Source organism: Hoplias malabaricus, chromosome Y (assembly GCF_029633855.1).
Source record: "Hoplias malabaricus isolate fHopMal1 chromosome Y, fHopMal1.hap1, whole genome shotgun sequence".
NCBI lineage: Eukaryota > Metazoa > Chordata > Actinopteri > Characiformes > Erythrinidae > Hoplias > Hoplias malabaricus.
This window is the reverse complement of record NC_089820.1, coordinates 8,639,066-8,658,114: the sequence shown is the minus strand read 5'-3', so window position 1 is coordinate 8,658,114 and position 19,049 is coordinate 8,639,066. Positions and strand designations below refer to the sequence as shown.

Genomic DNA, 19,049 nt, shown 5'->3' with positions numbered 1-19,049 from the left:
TGCAATCCTTTAACAGCTTATTATGCATTATGGGAAAGTGATATTGATAAAGCAAAGATCAAGAACCAGAAAATTGTGGCTTTCAAGAAACAACCTGAAGTTACCAAGATTTTCACAACCATCATCAGGATATAGTTGCATGTGCTTTTTAGTATATGGCTTTCAGAAATGTCGCTAATACACTAAAAACCTTTCACTGACTGAGTTATTTATTCAGTGAGAAACTTGCTTTGGCTATATGAATCCTGGCCTTTGATCCAAGAGCTATAGTAACCAGATCTGGAACACATATTCAAAATGACATAACACAGACCTACTTGAAGATTGCTAAAAATAAGAGCAAGGATTAACACCTCTTTTGGATGTAGCTTCCTTGGTGATGTTTTCTAGTTGTACAAGATGGCAGTAGCACCCAGATGTTAGCAGTAGTACTAATCTTTGTCAAAACCAAGTAATTCAGATAAGGAACTTCATGTTTATGCTCTGTTGTATTCACAAAGCAACTCTTTATTCATTTGTGAAGCTAAAATGATCTGGGGTGTCATCATAAGGGAAAACTGTAAAAGTCCTGCTTATAAGGAGTTGTTCTCCTCTAAGAACAGTTACACACATGAATTCCTACCTGCTAATTGAATACACATATGGACTCTGGAGAGTCTTAAATCATCGTCCCACCTTGAGCATATTGCCAAACCCATTTTTCTGATGATTGGTTAGAACTGCCCACAAGCTCTAACACTTAAAGTCATAACTCAAGTCAAGTAATCACTCCAGATGATGTAATTAACATACTGCAATCTGATTTCAATGAAAGAATTGGAGAAGAGGTATCTCTCTCTGATAACATGTAGAGATCTTCCTAAGTGGAAGATGCCATTACCTTTCAAACAAGTTGTGCTTTTTAAGGTGTAATGTTCTTGGAATGGAAGCTTACAAGAGACCAGAAAGACTGCACAGGCTGTGTGAAATCTGGTAAATTCCTTACCATATAACCCTCAATCATGAGAAGATTCATGTTGTGTTTGATTGTTCTGCAAAATTTCAAGGCATAATTGAAAGATCACTTTTTTACTGGTTTCATATTCACATTGGAGGTCGCTGTATTGCTTAGGCTGCCTATTTCAATTGTGGGTCTATCCATAGCTGTCACATGACACAGCTGAGAGGGTTTTTGCCCTGTGAAGGACTGGCGCCCCCTCCAGGGTGTATTCCTGCCTTGCGCCCAATGATTCCAGGTAGGCTCTGGACCCCCCGCGACCCTAAATTGGATAAGCGGTTACAGATAATGAATGAATGAATGAATATTCACATTGGTCCAAAGTTCTTTGTAGGTAAGAGATCAAAAGCTATTTTGTGATGTGGAGTGAATATTCCTTAAGTTCCACGTGAAGCAGAATTTTTAATTATCAGGTTTTCCAAAGAGAAGCATTCAGCAGTAATTTCAATAGTATAAAGCAAATTAAGCAAGTAAACCTAAAGGTTCAAGCAGTCCCATGAGAAGATGTATCATCAGAGAAGAGAATGACTGAATGAAATTTGCCCGGTACAGTTACACGTGTGTAACATGCAGAGAATGTAGAATGAATTCACAAGAATCACAGAGGCAGATTTGCCAGAAGAAAGAATGAATAATGTGGCATAGATTGCTTCAGATAATTCTGTGTAAAGGAAGCAAGAAAGAAACTGAAAAAATATGGTGTTCTTTTTCACCTGTATGTATCTCAGAGCTATAAATACTGAAAGACTTGATGACCTTACTACAGATGCTTTAATCAATACATTGTTCACATCCATTCCAATATTTGAAGATTTGTTCAAGGCAACACATTTTTAGGAGCCAAAAATGCATGTTCATAAATGCAAAGAAGGATCTGAATTATGAACAGATGAAGGAACCCCGAGTTTATATTGAACGTCTCTGTTATAATGCCACATGAGCAGTGTATTGGAGAGACCGATAAAGACAATCTGAAATGTCCATCAATCCTTAATCAGCCTGCACTGACAGCCTCACTTAAAACCTTTCTCTATGAAATTATGGTTTTATGAGCAGCAGAGGTCTGACAACAGATAACTTAAATGATCCAGTGAACCTTGAATGTCTTGCTCTGTATTTACATTGGAGCAAAGTGAGAGTGAAGCAAAATGCTGGGGAAAAGAAAAAAAAAAACTGGTTTGTCTGTCCCAAGCAAGTGTGTGTAGAGTTGGAGAGACAATGGCTATTTTCTTCTTTTGCCTTCAGTCAATGATTTTATCTCCTGAATGTTCATACGTAATTTTAATACATTGTTTTTCTAATGTATGTAGTTCCTGGTCACTTGATTAGATAATGAATACATTAAAAAGGAAACCATTTTAACTTAATTCAGTTGACTTTTTAAGTTTCTAAATTTATTCTTTCTTAATGTATGTATTTATTAGTTGATTTTTTTTTTTTTTTTAATTTTCTGTTTGTTTCTAACTCATATTGTTTTTATGTATTCATATAAGCACCAGCTTGAACACTTAAAATTCCTGCCACAGGAAGACTGACACACAGATAGGAGCCTACAGAACATTCATACAGTAGTTATGCTAAATATTTATGGCTCCTAAGTTATGAACAGGATAATTATGGCAAATATCATGGGCTATGGAATTTAACCCAGTGCTAATAATTATTATTTATTGGGTGTCACTGTATTTAAAAGACAGAATTATGCGCTTCTAGTGCTAAAGTGAAAAGTTGATGATGCATACTATTTACTTCAATACTTTTATACACTCATTTCATAATTCATATGTACATAGTATGATGAAAACTAAACTGATGTCTTTTGTCTTTATGGACTACTTAAGAGCTTTTTACTGCAGTCGTTAATGAATTGAACTGGTTCTTCAAGCTCTCACCGTTTCCTTTGGAAATCATTGCAATCTCTCCACAGCTGTGAGCTACAATTGAGATGTTTTGTATGAGCTGTCCAAAGCATCCAGGACATTGAGCTGTCACTTATTTCTTTTGAATCGAAAATCGGGTAGATTTTTTCTCTTTTCTTTTCTTTTACACTTTCACACTTTTTACTCTCTGTTCTTTGTTTCTGTCCTGGTATTGTTTTTGTCTTGTTCATTTCCAACCATGGGCTCTATTTGTTTATGTTTAACCATGTTCATGTGACCCCTAGTCCCAGCCACAGAGACTCCGCCCACAAGTAGAGTCTGTTAAGTGTATTATTCAGTGTGTTAAGCTGGCTTAGCTGTCAGGATTCTGGCAATTGCATTTTAATTCTCTGTCTCTACATTGGAGTATATGCACTTCCATGTATTTTTTTGTACTGGCCTGACATGTCATTACAAAATAGCAGACTTGTGATTGATCCTATTGTCCCTATTGATCCTATTATTAAGATTTTTTTTTCCTACAGTGTTAAGCGTTTTTTGGCCATTTTGGCCTTGATAGTCTGTTTTTTGCTAGACTGTGCGCCCCTTCATGTGATCTCTTGCCATGCCATCTACTGTATCATGTGATTGCTGTTCACAGGTGTCTCTCCTTTTATTGTATGTATATAAGCCCTATTCCTTGGTCTTTGTCTTGTTGGTCATGTTTTGTGCTTATTTTGGTCTTTGTCTTTCCCTAGTTTAGTTCTGTTTATTGTCCAATTTCTGCCTTATTCCTGCCTATTCTTTTGTTGCTTCTGTCTCAACTTTTTTTAAAATGTATTGATTTCAATTGATTAAATTGAAAGCAGGCACATATTGTTACAAAACAATACAGTTACTTTTGTATATTATTTTTATTTTTCACAGCTTCCCAAATTTATTGGGAACAGAGTTGAGCTACCAAAACAAACACAAACATTGTCTTAACAGTAATCTTTACTGAGACTAATTGAATGTAAAATAATGTAGTTCCATATGTGCTAGATTTTTAATTTTGACAATCTTTTTGTGTATGTGTCTGTGTGTGTGTGTGTGTGTGTGTGTATGTGTGTGGGTATCTGTAGCTCTTCAGTGACATAACAACTCATCATAGACTGAGTGCCTCCATCCCCCAGTCTGAGAGTGAAGCCACAGGTCATCTGGAATCAAACATTCATTATCCACCTCCTCATCTTCAGGTCCCTCACTGGACTATGGAAGAAGAGTCACAGTCTTACATAGAACTGTCATTCACTCAATCTGCCGCTGTGCTGTACAATCCTGGACCTGTCCAGCAGCAGCTAGGCACTTTGGGTAGTTTTGGGGCAGTGCATGGGGCCTCTGTGAGTGGTTCAGAGTGCATGAGTAGTGTACGTTCACAGCTTCAGGACAAGAGCTACACAGGTAACTGCAATAGTAATTGCAGTTTTCCCTTACACAATGATTTGCAAACTGTTGAGGCCAATGTATGCTTCTGTGCTGTAAGCAATACATGGGTACCGTGGAACATCTTTTGTTTCTGTTGCATGCTTTTATCATTTCACTTTCTCTTAAGTCTTTGTATACTGGTTTCTGCCTGTCTGCTACAACTCCTTTTACAGCACTACCTGTGTTCATAGACATATACAGGGGTCAGACAATGAAACTGAGACACTTGGTTTTAGACCACAATAATTTATTAGTATGGTGTAGGGCCTCCTTTTCCGGCCAATACAGCGTCAATTCGACTTGGGAATGACATATACAAGTCCTGCCCAGTGGTCAGAGGGATTTTAAGCCATTCTTCTGGCAGAATAGTGGCCAGGTCACTACGTGATGCTGGTGGAGGAAACCGTTTCCTGACTCGCTCCTCCAAAACACCCCAAAGTGGCTCAATAATATTTAGATCTGGTGACTGTGCAGGCCATGGGAGATGTTCAACTTCACTTTCATGTTCATCAAACGAATCTTTCACCAGTCTTGCTGCGTGTATTGGTGCATTGTCGTCCTGATACACGGCACCGCCTTCAGGATACAATGATTGAACCATTGGATGCACATGGTCCTCCAGAATGGTTCGGTAGTCCTTGGCAGTGACGTGCCCATCTAGCACAAGTATTGGGCCAAGGGAATGCCATGATATGACAGCCCAAACCATCACTGATCCACCCCCATGCTTCACTCTGGGCATGCAACAGTCTGGTTGGTACGCTTCTTTGGGGCTTCTCCACACCGTAACTCTCCCAGATGTGGGGAAAACAGTAAAGGTGGACTCATCAGAGAACAATAAACATTTCACATTGTCCTCAGCCCAAGATTTGCGCTCCTTGCACCATTGAAACCGACGTTTGGCATTGGCATGAGTGACCAAAGGTTTGGCTATAGCAGCCCGGCCATGTATATTAACCCTGTGGAGCTCCCGACGGACAGTTCTGGTGGAAACAGGAGAGTTGAGGTGCACATTTAATTCTGCCGTGATTTGGGCAGCCGTGGTTTTATGTTTTTTGGATACAATCCAGGTTAACACCTGAACATCCCTTTCAGACAGCTTCCTCTTGCGTCCACAGTTAATCCTGTTGGATGTGTTTCGTCCTTCTTGCTGACATTACCCTGGATACCGTGGCTCTTGATACATCACAAAGACTTGCTGTCTTGGTCACAGATGCACCAGCAAGACGTGCACCAACAATTTGCCCTCTTTTGAACTCTGGTATGTCACCCATAATGTTGTGTGCATTGCAATATTTTGAGCAAAACTGTGCTCTTACCCTCTGCTAATTGTACCTTCACACTCAGCTCTTACTGGTGCAATTTGCAATTAATGAAGATTGGCCACCAGGCTGCTCCAATTTAGCCATGAAACCTCTCACACTAAAATGACAAGTGTTTCAGTTACATTGTCCAACCCCTGTATGTAGAGTTTCAGGCTTTTGCTGCTGAGAATCATCTCCCATTCATTTGTATTGAAAAGACCCTTTGTCTTTATTTTGAAGAGGGACAAATATGTTAACTGCAATAAATCTTCCACTTTCAACTTATTCTAGTTACTCACTGTGTAATGACAATTAAGCAATTGTCAATTTAATAAAATAGCATTACCATGAATTTTGAGTTAAGAAAATTGTAGGTGAACTGTTGTTCAGAGGCCAGTTAAATTTCTTTCTGTTTCATTGGTTGGCATTTATTGTCATATCTTAGAGTTGGTAATTGTTATTGTTTTTGGTCTCAGGCTGCATTGATGGAGAAGAGGAACAGTGGACAGTAGATGTTTCATCCCAGTCAGATGTAAATCTCAGATTTAGAAAGACACACACACCCTGTGCTGAGAGTTCGGCTCCCAAAGAGTTGTATAATCAGTTTTCTCCAGAGGAAAATATAAACCCCTCATCCCTGCAGCAGAGGATGAGTGTGTATGGGGTGAACAGCAGGGGGCAGCAGAAACTCACACACAACATCACTCCTTACGGCTACAGGTGACAGTAGCATAAACTCATGCATTTTATTAAAGAATATCTCTTTCGCACACAAAATTAAAAATGTTAAAATGTATAGAAATGGAGTAATAGCATAAAATACTTCTAATAATCAAAATCTAAGGATGAGAAATATGACATGTAATTATAATCATAAACAAGATAAAATGTAAAATATCCTATGCCAATCTATTAGAGCTTCACATAGGGCCCACCACACTCTCTTCCTATCTGCAGCCACAAAATTCCTGTGGAATCCTACACCTCAACACTAAGGTTTCTGTGACTGTTTATGATCCAGTCATCAATTAGCTATCTTTAACAACTACGGTTACTCATTGAGCCTAGCCCATGAGTACCCAACCAGCCACTGTATCAATAGCTCTTCAGAGGGGTCATCAGGTAGGCACCTCCTCTTGTTGGTGTTTCGCTGAATTAAGCCCACAACACCTCCAAAAGGCTCAAGAGTGAAATCTGGCATCCCAGACCCTCCACCCTCCAAGCCAGCTTTACAGTCCTACCTTACCCTTAACCATCAACAACTGTAAATCCACGCTGGCCTCCCTGGTGACTGTACCAAGCCCCACTGGCACCGTTAATGCATGCTCAGTGCCACCAGTTCCATGTGAACTTTACATGCTACATCACCAACAATCACAATAGTATCTCTACAGTGCATTTCCCCAAGTACTCTGTGCTCTCCATATCCACAACTACTGATTAGACCTTCAGTTGACCTTCAGTAGACAACCTTCATTTTCTGAAACTCCTTCACAGCTGCCCTTAGTTTCCGGCCCCTGATGCCAGACTGCATAATCAGGGATGTGGCTGACTTGGCTAAAAATCCCCTAACATTTTTATTACTATAGCCACTCGTCAATAACCTCTAGCTATTTGCTGTCCAACAAACATGCTAAAACCCTTAGCACCTGATTATGTCTCCATGTATACTGATCCTGTGACAAACCAACTTTACAAGCTGATAGATTATGTTTCAGCGTGCCAAACCCTGTGTACACCATCAACAACTAGGGTCTTCACGCACCCACTGTCCAAGATTTTGCGGTGTTGTGTGGACATCATAAGTTGCTCCTAGCAAAAACGTAATACGACTTGCCGCCATCGCCCACAACTCTTGCCAGGAAATCTTCTGCTTGTCTAACTTCTAGACTTGCTTGGTTTAACTGTCAGCCTAGCCAACCTTAGATTATCATTTAACTTCTCCAGCTACCGCCGTGTGCGAGGCACAGTAGTTGTTAGCGTTTTCATGCCACCCATGTTAGCCCTAACTGGGCGGATCCGAGTACCATCATGCAATATCCCCTACAACCCACTTACATTATAGATTTAAGATTTTTTTCCTTAAGAAATAATTTTACAAAATGTAAATACGCCTAGTTACTACCCATATCTGTTGATTATAGGGGCTCAGAGAGGAAGAGACTGGCAAGAGAAGATGAACACACAGGTAAACATACATTCATAGTCTTTATTCAAACAGTGTGATATGCTTTTTTAATGATATAACAAATACACACATGGATATAGATATGCACTAAGTCTGCATGATATATAACACCAGTGAATGTTGTTCTTCCAGAAGAACATTATTTAGGAGTAGGATCTAAAATCTTGCAAAGTTTGATAGTTCTAGATTTGAAGTTGATGGAAGCGTACTTGTATCCAAGGGGGGTGCTAAGGTCTTTGTTATTACTGTGTATTTTTCCATGCGCATGTCACTGTGTGTTGTGTGAAAGTTGTCATATAATGGGTCATGACTGAAGTGCCCTTGAGCAAGGCACCTAACCCCCAACTGCTCCCCGGGTGTCGTGGCTAGGGCTGCCCACTGCTCCAGGCATGTGTGCTCACTGTTCCCTATGTTCACTAGTGTGTGTGTAAATGTGTGTTTCACTGCACGGATTGGGTTAAATGCGGAGAACAAATTCCTCTGTGTGCAAGCACAGTGATCAATAAAGTGATTAGAATTATAAATTATATTCATATTTCTATCCTTATTAAAAAAAGAAATTAAAATGAATGGAAAAAGATTGAACAGTAGAAAAATTATTGCAAATTATCTGTAAATTGACATGATGGGTCATTGTATAACCAGGTGGTGTGGATAGCATAAGCATTAATTCCATGTTAGTTACTCCCTCCACATATCATGGGTGAATATCACCTCTGAAACATCAGCACTGGGTCACGCCTCAGTTATTGCCAGTATAATTGCCTCTCACCTACATTAATACACAAATTATGAGTGTACTCTAATGGAAGAAATCGATTAGAATGCGTCATTAAATGTCATATCATTAATATTATGAGTTTATTATTATCCCTACTTGCAGGTTAACTTAATTCAGTAACTTTTTTAACTTGTCTGCATGTGTCTTTTGCTGTCAGTGCTTCCTGAGTGCAAAAGAGGAAGGCTTCTGTATGAGAGAATCCCCGGACGATGTGACGGACAAACGAGACTCAGGTTTTTCTGAATGTCTTCTTCATTTTTTTTTACACATTTCATCACGTTTCTTCGTTTATATAATTAGCTATCCAGTTAGTATACACTCCTTCACAAAGAGAAAAACTCTGTTCTCTCACTCATCTACAGCTCATTGTATATACTTAGTTGTAAAATTTGCAATTTATGAATAGAAGTCACAGTTTATATAATTGTGCTTATTTAACTTTTTTATAATATAACAAAAAAGCTAAAGGTTTTCTCCTGTGATGTTTCACTCAAAGTAAGAGTCAGCATGTTTATTGTGTTTGTAGTTATAGAGATTCTGAATGTGTGTCTTCTGAAAAGAAAAAAATCTATAATAAAGACAAATAGTGGACATAAAATAAAATACTTACGTAAAATACTTGAATATTTGCATATTTAGTTGTTGAGGCATTAGTTTTCTGTAAAAATAAAAACATTTTGCCATTGTCACTGGAAAATAAAAGTTTGACTTTTTTTTTTAAGACAACAGTGATCAAAATTACAACATACCTTTTTCTAAATTTCAAAGTAACTGTTCTTATAGTTATCCTACCATGTATACAAAGGAAAATTATGAAAATATACATTGATGTATTATTTTGATTTCTGCTCTATATTTATTTACATTAACACATTAATAATTAGCAGCTAATAATTGTGAAGGAAACATATGTTTAGATGTTAAAAAGAGTAACAGGACATTTAGACTTTTTTTATTCATTCTAATGATAGTCAGTCAGTATAAATTTACGATTAACAATAAATACCATATTAATTTGACCATTAATCGATAGTCTTGGTATGTTGTAGTATTAGCTGGGGCAGTTGTACACAATGCACAAGTTTTTCACAGCTAAAACAATAGTTGAGGATAATCAGGGTATAAATAGGTATCAGCAATGAAAACTGCTTATTTTAAAAATGACTTCACATACTTTAACTGTGCTAACTGAATACATTTTACAGTTGTGTACACAGCTCAAAGGTGAGGGGTTGAAAGTCCTCACTGGTGTTTCATTCATTCATTCGTTATCTGTAACCGCTTATCCAATTCAGGGTCGCAATGGGTCCAGAGCTTACCTGGAATCATTGGGCTCCAATACACCCTGGAGGGGGCGCCAGTCCTTCACAGGGCAACACAGACACACACACACACATTCACTCACACCTATGGACACTTTTGAGCCGCCAATCCACCTACCAACGTGTGTTTTTGGACTGTGGGAGGAAACCGGAGCACCCGGAGGAAACCCACGCAGACACGGGGAGAACACACCAACTCCTCACAGACAGTCACCCGGAGTGGGAATCGAACCCACAACCTCCAGGTCCCTGGAGCTGTGTGACTGCGACACTACCTGCTGCATCTTTTTCAAGATGATATAAGGTAATGATTCTCAATCTGTCAGTTAAATATTACGTTCATCTTAAGCTAAACTACATTTGGGCTGCCTGTGTCAGAAAACATGGGACTTGTCCACTGTGAGTCCGGCTCTTGAGTCAACTCAACACAGCTCAGCTCGGCACACTTAAAGCTTGTTGCTTTTCCACTGGCAGGACTACCCCTTGTCTTATAGGAATCGCTGCGTTTGAAAACCACAACAATGTCGGCAGTAAAGTTAGGTGCTGTTTCCTCATCATGAGGTCAGGTACTGATTAATTATTTCTGGTTTAAAAAAAAAACAGCCTGTCCTAAAGATTGACTAAAAGATTGACTTATCCAAAGTTGAGTGTGGTGGACTTAATGCCACTCTAGAACACCCTGGCCCTGAGCATAGATTAATATGTAGCTGCTTTGGGAATATCATCATCATCATCATCATCTTTTCAGCCTATCCATTTCAGGGTCGCAGTGGCAACAAGCCCAGACGTCTCTGTCCCCCACAAATTCCTCCAGCTCCTCTTGGGGAATCCCCAGGCGTTCCCAGGCCAGCCAGGAGATATAATCCCTCCAGCATGTCCTGGGTCTACCCCAGGGCCTCCTTCCAGTTGGATGTGCCTGGTATACCTCCAGTGGGAGACGTCCAGGAGGCATCCTCATCAGATGCCCAAACAACCTCAAATTACTCCTCTCAACGTGAAGGAGCAGTGACTCTACTCTGAGCTCCTCCCTAATCACTGAGCTCCTCACCTGATCACAGAAAGTACGCCCAGCAACCCGTCAGAGAAAGCTCATTTCGGCCACTTGTATCCACTATCACATTACCCAGAGCTCATGACCATAGGTGAGAGTGGGGACGTAGACTGACTGGTAAATTGAGAGCTTTGCTTTATGGCTCAGCTCTCTCGTCACCATGACGGTCCGGTATAGTGACCGCACATCTCACAATTGCTCTTCCCATCACTCATGAACAAGAACCCGAGATACTTGAACTCCTTCACTTGGGGTAGGTTCTCCCCCACTACCTGAAGGGAGCATGCCATCTGTTTCCGGGAGATAACCATGGCCTCAGACTTGGAGGTGCTGATCCGCATACGGACCGCTTCACACTTGCCTGCAAACTGTTCAAGTGAACGCTGGAGGACTCCATGCGAAGAAGCCAGAAGAACAACACCATCTGCAAAAAGCAGAGATGCCACCTCCTGAGCCCCATGACAGAAGCCTTCCTGTCCCAGGTTATGCCTTGCCACCCTTTCCATGAACATCAAGAACAAGAGTGGAGACAAGGCACAGCCCTGACAGAGTCCAATGCCCACACTGAACAAGCTTGACTTATTGCCGAGGATGCGAACACAACTCCTTGTACTCTGAGAGTACAAGGACCGTACAGCTTGCCGGAGTGACCCTGGCACTCCATACTCTCAAAGCACCTCTCACAGAATCTCTCAGGGAACACGGTCATACGCCTTCTCCAAATTCACAAAACATGTGTAGAATGGAGTAGAAAATTCCCATGCCCCCTCAATCATCTGTGAAAAAGTAAAGAGTTAGTCCATAGTTCCACGGCCAGGACGGATTCTTCTTTCTAGCACCTTGGCAGAGACATCCCCAGGGAGACTGAGAAGTGGTATTGTGATAATCGTGAAATAAAGTGGTTATTAAAATCTCTGACACACAACGTGTAAATACAATAAACTCACTGCTTCTGAAGGCTCATTTGGACTTCAGAATAATGTTCCACAAATATCTGCCATGATTTTCAGTTGTTTTTATTAGATTATATGACATGACATTGTCTAACACTTTTAGAAATTACAATACTGCCTTTGTTGAAATAAAACTGAGGTGGCCAAAGAGGTCAGCTACAATTTTCACTTCTAAAAATATTGAAAAATCTTTTCTGGACATTTAAATAATTAGCTAACTTATTTAACTGGCTTGATGCTGTAAGTGAATAACCAATAAAACACACAATGTACATGGCGTGCCATTGTAGTAAAGTTTTCGTGCCTCAAACACTCATTGGTATTCTCTCCAACTCTGGGAAGATTATTAACAGAAACTCAGTATCTGTGACTCAGCTACTCTATGTTACAGGGGGTTCACTACTGAGTGAGCAATCACAAAATATATATTTATTTAATTGCTGTGTCATCTTATAGTCTCAGATAATTCTGATCTCCTTTAGAATTGGCAATAGTTCTCAAGCATTTTTACTCTGATGTCCCACTTTGTGGATAGTAAATCCATAAAGCTATATGACATCTTTGTAAGCCTTTCATTAATACTGACATAAACATCTGAAAATGTTTATTCCAGCATGAATCAGCTGTCATTAAAGTTACTTGAATAAGTTTTGCCACTATGAAATGGTGGATATAGAAACATGTTGGAATAAGGATGTTTATTTAGGCTTATGCCAGGTGTCATGAAAGGTTCATGGATCCTCAATTACACCTATGGTAAAAGTTATCTTTAAATTTAATCATGTAAAATAACATCTGTCATTTTAAATTGGTAGCACATTTTTAAATACAATAGAGATACAAATTCTGAGTTGTTGTTTTTTTTGTGAACCATTAGTAAACCATAGCCCTCAGCTTGATCATTGTCACTATATAAATTTTTGTATAGTATTTTTTTTCTATTTCAGAAAGTGGAATAAACATAACTTGTGTCACAATAGTGTTTTAATTGCACTATTTCTGCTAGAGACTATATATACATTTCGGTGTGTGGGAGCTGAAGCAGTAGTCTCCTCTGTCTCTTTGTATTTTATGGAGATGGATGGAGGAAAGGTAGCAGTTCATTTGCACTGCAGGACCCTTATCAGTGTCAGGCAGAGATGGGAAGAGGGAACAGAGGAGGAGGAAGAGAAAGAGAAGCAGAAAAAAGGAACAGGGAGAGCGCTTATCACAGAAAGCCAGCAGTCCTACTTCAGGCCCTCATAGGAATGAGCTGAAGGGGAAAAACTCCCATGGGCATTAGACACACATACACACACACACGTCTCTCTCTGGCTCTCAGCTTAATCTATCTCTCTGTCTGTCTGTCTCTCTCTGTCTGTCTGTCTGTCTCTCTCTCTCTCTCTCTAATCTTTTCTTTCTCCTGACTCATAGCCAGTCTCTCCCCCACTACTCTTCCATTCTGGGAGCGTTTACTGTTTGTGCTAACAACCCTCACTGAACAATAGCTGCTATTTCAGCTCTGTAGGCCTGGGTAAGGACAGAAAGGGCAGGCATAGGGGGGTATTTGTTGGTTCTGGGGCTGCTCCGCATGGCCTGGTAAATAAACACAGTCATAATGGTGTAATAATGGCCACATGCTGCGTTTCTTTCTCTCTCGTTTTGTTTCTAATGGAGGTAGAGGGGGTGTGAGAAACACTCATGCTGTTCAAATTTGACCTTTTACGTTTTGCCAAAGCCATTCATTGCTCTCCCCACCACCACCTACCATATATAAACAAACCCAAACTCCTGAACCCTGGATACAACTGGGGCAGCGTACTATCCTTTCTGCTGGTTAAAGCTATATTGAGTCTCTTATACGTCGGTGCAAGTCAGAAATCAGATTAAACACTGACACATACAGAGGTTGATGTGTTGCATGTGTGGTCTGTGGTTCTTTATCAATGTTCCTAAGGGAGTTTCTCTTTCTCAATTGGGAACAAGATCCATCTTTCTGTAAATCTCCTTTGTATCAATACCAAATGGTTTTTAGTGTTTAGTAAAAACTGTTAAAGTTTTCCTTGCTCTGAATGGCAGCACTGCAGGTGCGGTGTGTGTGTGTGTCTGTATATAGTGTGTATGGTATATTTGTGTATATAGTGTGTGGGTGTATATGTGAATAGGCCCTGATGTCCCCCTCAGACTTGGTCTCCCCTCCGTTCTCCTTCTTAATCCTGCCATAATCCCATTATGCAAATCCCCACAAAATGCAGCGCGAGACTTTTCACACAGCGTCAACAACAACACTCCAGTGCTTAGAGCTGAACAAACCCCATCGCTTCAGCTAGACAGCCGCTTCAGATCTGAGAGGGAGAAGGAGGGAGGGGCCAGGAGAAGGGGGAGATTTTCAGGGACCCCTAGGGGACCCCTTTACCAAAGAATTTGTCAGCCCTCAGGCCTGTGTGTGTTTTTTATGACAGTGAAATTTATGTGTGGCCCCTGGTCGTGCTAAACAAGATTACCACAGCTTCAACAAAACCCAGATTGTAAACGTGTCATTGGGAATATGCTTCTGCTCTGAGTCCTAGCCAATCGCCTTTGCTTAGATCGTGATGTTGGTGTTTCTGCTCAGTGGCTCATAGCAGGTGGACGACCAGAGTGTGTGCACAAACACACAGAAACCTGTGTGCATTAGGTATAAACAATCCAACACCAAACAAATTTGTTATGGCTTACAGGGTAATATGTCTCCTCTGAGCTGAAATCATTAATTTTGTCAAAAACTGCAGTGTTGCTATTTACACTTTCATCCTGCTAAATTTGGCAGATCTGTTCTTTTTTGCTTTCCACAAACTGAAGCTTTATTAAAGTCTTGTTAAAGGTGTAGGGTTTGTAGGTTTATGGCAATTTATTTACAGTGCTGTAAGTTTTACGGGCTAAAAGAATTAGTAGTAGTAAGAAAAGTAGAAGTGGAAATAGTGTTGGCATTCGAACGGGTGAAATGGTACCTAAACTTGAAAAGCAATTTTTCTGTCAGATTCTAAATTGGGTTATTGTAATACTCCTTAAAAATATGCATCCAAAACATTTATAAAAATCTGTTTTTTTGCAGATATTTTTGATACTATTGCCATCACTTATTCATTAGATCACGAAATTAACACATTCTCTTGAGGAAAAAAGCTCATATATACAATTTTCTTTCCTGGTGGTCCATGGTCAGTGCACATTTTCAAGTATAAGGCAAAATATACATCTCTTATTTTAATTTGACCAATTTTGTCTAAACAGCGGTAGTCACTGGTATGTGTTAAAGGATGTTTATAGGCAGGTGTAAAGGATTTAATTTGAATTATCTGTCAGTGTAAATGACTCCCAGTTTAAAATATGTGAGCCTGCACTTGTTATGCTGCACTCCCCCTTTCTCCTCCCTCTCCCCTTCCCTCTCCCCTTCCCACTCCCTCTTATTGCCTCTTCTCCGAGAGCATCTTGTGAAGGAGCTGAGAGAGAGGCTGAAGCTTGGAGAGAAAGGACCCGCTGCTCTTCTCCAACTAATCTTCCATCCCACTCCACACGCTCACTCATTCTGTAGGGACCAAATCACAGGTAAGGGTCCTTAGATTACTTTCAGTGTCATTCCTGATAATTTTTTTTTAAATAATGCTTTATAACTGCATTTATAAAGTGTTAATTACTGCCTGTTAGGGCTGAAAAAATAATACTTCTTTTTTATATCAACAATTAAGTGCAATCTTTAAATATGCTTTATAGATCCTGATGTAATTTTAGAGACAGCTGTAATATTTTATATTCTCCATTATTAAAATGTTTAACATACACTTTGTGAAACAAGTATATAGGAATTGTGAGTGTAATAATGCATTAAAGCATAATTTTCTAAGGACATTGTAAACATTATAGTGGTAGTGTTTCTAGGAATATGTAATTTTGTTTTTACATGTTCTTATGCTATAAATGCTAAATATAAACATAGCTATATTGTTGTTGCCTGCAGTATCAGTGCAGGGTGAAGAAATGCAGTTTGGTGTCAACCAGACAGTGAATGTATACAGTGCAAATTCATTCATTCATTCATTCATTGTCTGTAACGGCTTATCCAGTTCAGGGTTGCAGAATCACTGGGCGCAACGCAGGATATGTACAACAAATGTACAACAAAATAAAAGCAATATATAAGAATAATAAATACATACACAGTATACAAAATATGAATATGTAAATAATACAGTTACAGTACTAGTACTATGTATTATTACGTACTTATATTAGTATACATTTATACTTCAAAGTACTGGTGTACAGCAGAACTATATGAACACATGAATGTGAATAAATAAATGAAAATGGTTTAGAGGAAACTCACATCATGGTACTGCAAATATATATTAACTACAAATGTAACCTCTTTTTGATCGTTTTCAGCCTAAAAAGCCTGCACCATGACGAGGAAGGTGTTTACTAATACTCGTGAGCGTTGGCGCCAGCACAACGTGAACACAGCATTCGCAGAGCTTCGGAAACTAATCCCGACTCATCCACCAGAGAAAAAGCTGAGCAAGAATGAGATCCTGCGGCTCGCCATGCGCTACATCACATTCCTGGTCACACTGTTGGAGAATCAGCAGGGAGAAGGTTCCACTGCCACCCATTCCCCTGCCACACTGCTGTCCCTTATCACTGGGAACATGCAGAATCTCAGACGCTTGGAACATCGCTCTGAACGCACCTGGAACAGCGACTCAGACCCAAACTCCCCTCAATCCCCACAGTCCCCCGCCTCTAGCAGTGACAGCTCAGAAGCCTGGTAGAACCTGGACAGCTTAGAACATCTAGTAACAATTGTCTCCTCTAACTACATGGAGGTGATGTTGATTTCCTTCTGTAATTTCACACAGAACCTAAACAGTGTTCTGTCCTTTTACAAACAGGATCTATGATTGTGTGCTCTGATTTCAAAGAGATAAACTGTAGATGGAAATCTAGAACTAATGCGATGGAGGAACTCTGGCGTCTGGGTAATCATATATTACCTTTGGATCCAAAGCTAATCATGATTTTTTATGTGATGAACAGTAATAAACCCAGCCTAAATAGCAGCTGTTTAATGTCACAGGTTAAGGTTCTGTGAAATTTCTCCAGAAAAGATTTTGTCCTGAAATAGACTCAATTTCTGCAGTGTTTTATGCATGTGAAACTGATGAAGCAAATCCTGTTCGTTTAGTTTACACTCAGAAAAAGAAAGTGGATTTTTATGGTTCTGTACCTCTCTGCAGAAGCCACTGGGTTTGTTTGAACAATGTCAAAATAGGTTTTATTCAGTATTTATTGTTTACATTTTATGTTATTTATTACTTTACACTATTTTAAAAAATATATAGCTGTTTTTACAGTAATAACTTTATATTTATTCCCTTATCAGTCAGTCAGACTGCACTAATGTTATTCATTTTTAAAATTCTTATTTTAATTTATTGAACGTATTTTAATTTATTGATGCTGAAAATGCTTTTTGTTCAGCAAACATGAAATGTAGCCAAAGATTGTTTCTATTTTTGTGCTGTAAACATTGTAGAAGTGATATATCACTCTCTTAATATTTTTGTCTTCTTTGGAATGTATTATTTATTGTACTAATTTAAAACATCAATTTTTGTTATTAAAATTGAAAAAAATCAGCATGGGAGACTTCAAGAGTTTTGCATAATTAAATATTTGCATAGTATGATGGCAATGTACAGTTTAGGAAAGCATATAATTTCAGAAAAATTATCCATGCTTTTTCTCTAGCTTCCGGTTTAAAATTTCCAGTTCTATTGAGGAAAAAAATCATTCACAGCCCAGTAGTTGAGAACCTTGTACAGCCAATACTCTTAATACAATGTACTTCAAGGGGGCTGGCTGAAATAATACCTGTCCTGTGCTTTATCAAAAATTAATGTTAACTACATTTTTACATTTACAGCATTTAGCAAAATAGTCAGAACCTCATACTATGTTAATTTTTTACAGATGTACACTATCATATTAATAGTTGTCCAAAATGTTGTCCAAGGAATTCTCTTGATTTAGTTGATTATCACTGCCCAAGCTTGGAATTGAGCCTTGATCTGCTGTACGTGGATGATATTGGTGTTACCCACAACACCAGCCCCTACAGAACTTAAGATTTTTTCCCCTTGAGGTTAATATATTCATATCAGATGTCATACAAAATATCAGTGAATATTTATTAGCAAATATTTTAACACATAACCAACAAAACTCTAGCACAACCAATAATATGTTAGTACAGGCATGACACAGTAACAGAACAAAATAGAACAGTAACAAAACCTTGTTGTTAAACTGTGTTCGTCATTTAAGACATGTTACCATAGTGATGACCCTTGTAATGGTCAGCTGACAGCTGAGTTTCATAGTGATGACCTCTTGAGGGTCCGAGTGGCCTTAGAGCCAAAAGTGAATGGACAGCTTAACTTCAGACCTCAGGTCAGAGATTACCATGGAGTCAAATCTCCACACTGACCAACAGAGCGTCAGAGAGAGAAAGAGAGTTTGTGTCCCTGTGTGTTTTCAGTCCTTCAGTGTAAGTGTAATAGCAGACTATTGTGAGATGATAAAAACAAGAATTTAAGAAAAATATTTTGAAGATTACACGCTGATAGTCATTTATTAAGGCAACTCTAAAGCATCTGCACATTTAAAGCTCAATTAAATGTTTTTTTTTATTATTATTATTGAAGTTGCATTATTGAATCAAGAGGAGAAAATGTCTACCTAAATATAGGGTCCTGCTTCTGTGAGTCATCTTGAAAATCCTGTAATATTCATTCAAAACTCAGAGATTGAGTTGGGCATTATGGGAGTTTTTGGTTACCTATATTAATGGTAATCCATACAGGCTCTGAAAGTTAGTGAACTAGAAGGAGAGATATATTGTTGAATGTAGAGCTATATAAATCTATAGGAGTCAAGCAAGGGAGTCATATGTGGCTTGTTTGGGTCCATGTACATTTTTAATATTATAATAAAAGAATGTATAGCCAATTTTTTGGTTTTCCTGGGTCATTTTTCATTTTCATGGTCAGAAATAACATACTAAATGTACTAAGTGAATTATATTTTATTTGATTCTATAACAAAAC

General features: G+C 39.0%; 2 protein-coding genes across 2 annotated transcripts in view; both read left to right on the top strand.

The window, feature by feature from the left end:
* The window catches only part of LOC136679804 (protein shortage in chiasmata 1 ortholog-like), a 46,720-nt gene extending 37,481 nt beyond the window's left edge, over positions 1-9,239 (top strand). The window contains exons 29-32 of the mRNA XM_066658483.1: positions 3,981-4,299; positions 6,104-6,347; positions 7,772-7,815; positions 8,754-9,239. Coding sequence (XP_066514580.1) covers positions 3,981-4,299; positions 6,104-6,347; positions 7,772-7,815; positions 8,754-8,839 — 693 coding nt within the window. The 3' untranslated portion in view covers positions 8,840-9,239. The remainder of the gene's footprint in view (positions 1-3,980; positions 4,300-6,103; positions 6,348-7,771; positions 7,816-8,753) is intronic.
* Positions 9,240-14,747: 5,508 nt separating this feature from the next.
* On the top strand, positions 14,748-17,308 carry tal2 (T-cell acute lymphocytic leukemia 2). Its single transcript, XM_066658318.1, has 2 exons — positions 14,748-15,489; positions 16,327-17,308. The coding sequence occupies exon 2, from the start codon at positions 16,344-16,346 to the stop codon at positions 16,710-16,712; it is 369 nt and encodes a 122-aa protein (XP_066514415.1). The 5' UTR covers positions 14,748-15,489; positions 16,327-16,343; the 3' UTR covers positions 16,713-17,308.
* The last annotated feature ends 1,741 nt before the right edge of the window (positions 17,309-19,049 follow it).

What these genes read in the sequence shown, in the direction of transcription:
- tal2 (XM_066658318.1), top strand. Translation starts at nt 16,344, where the DNA reads ATGACGAGGAAGGTGTTTACTAATACTCGTGAGCGTTGGCGCCAGCAC.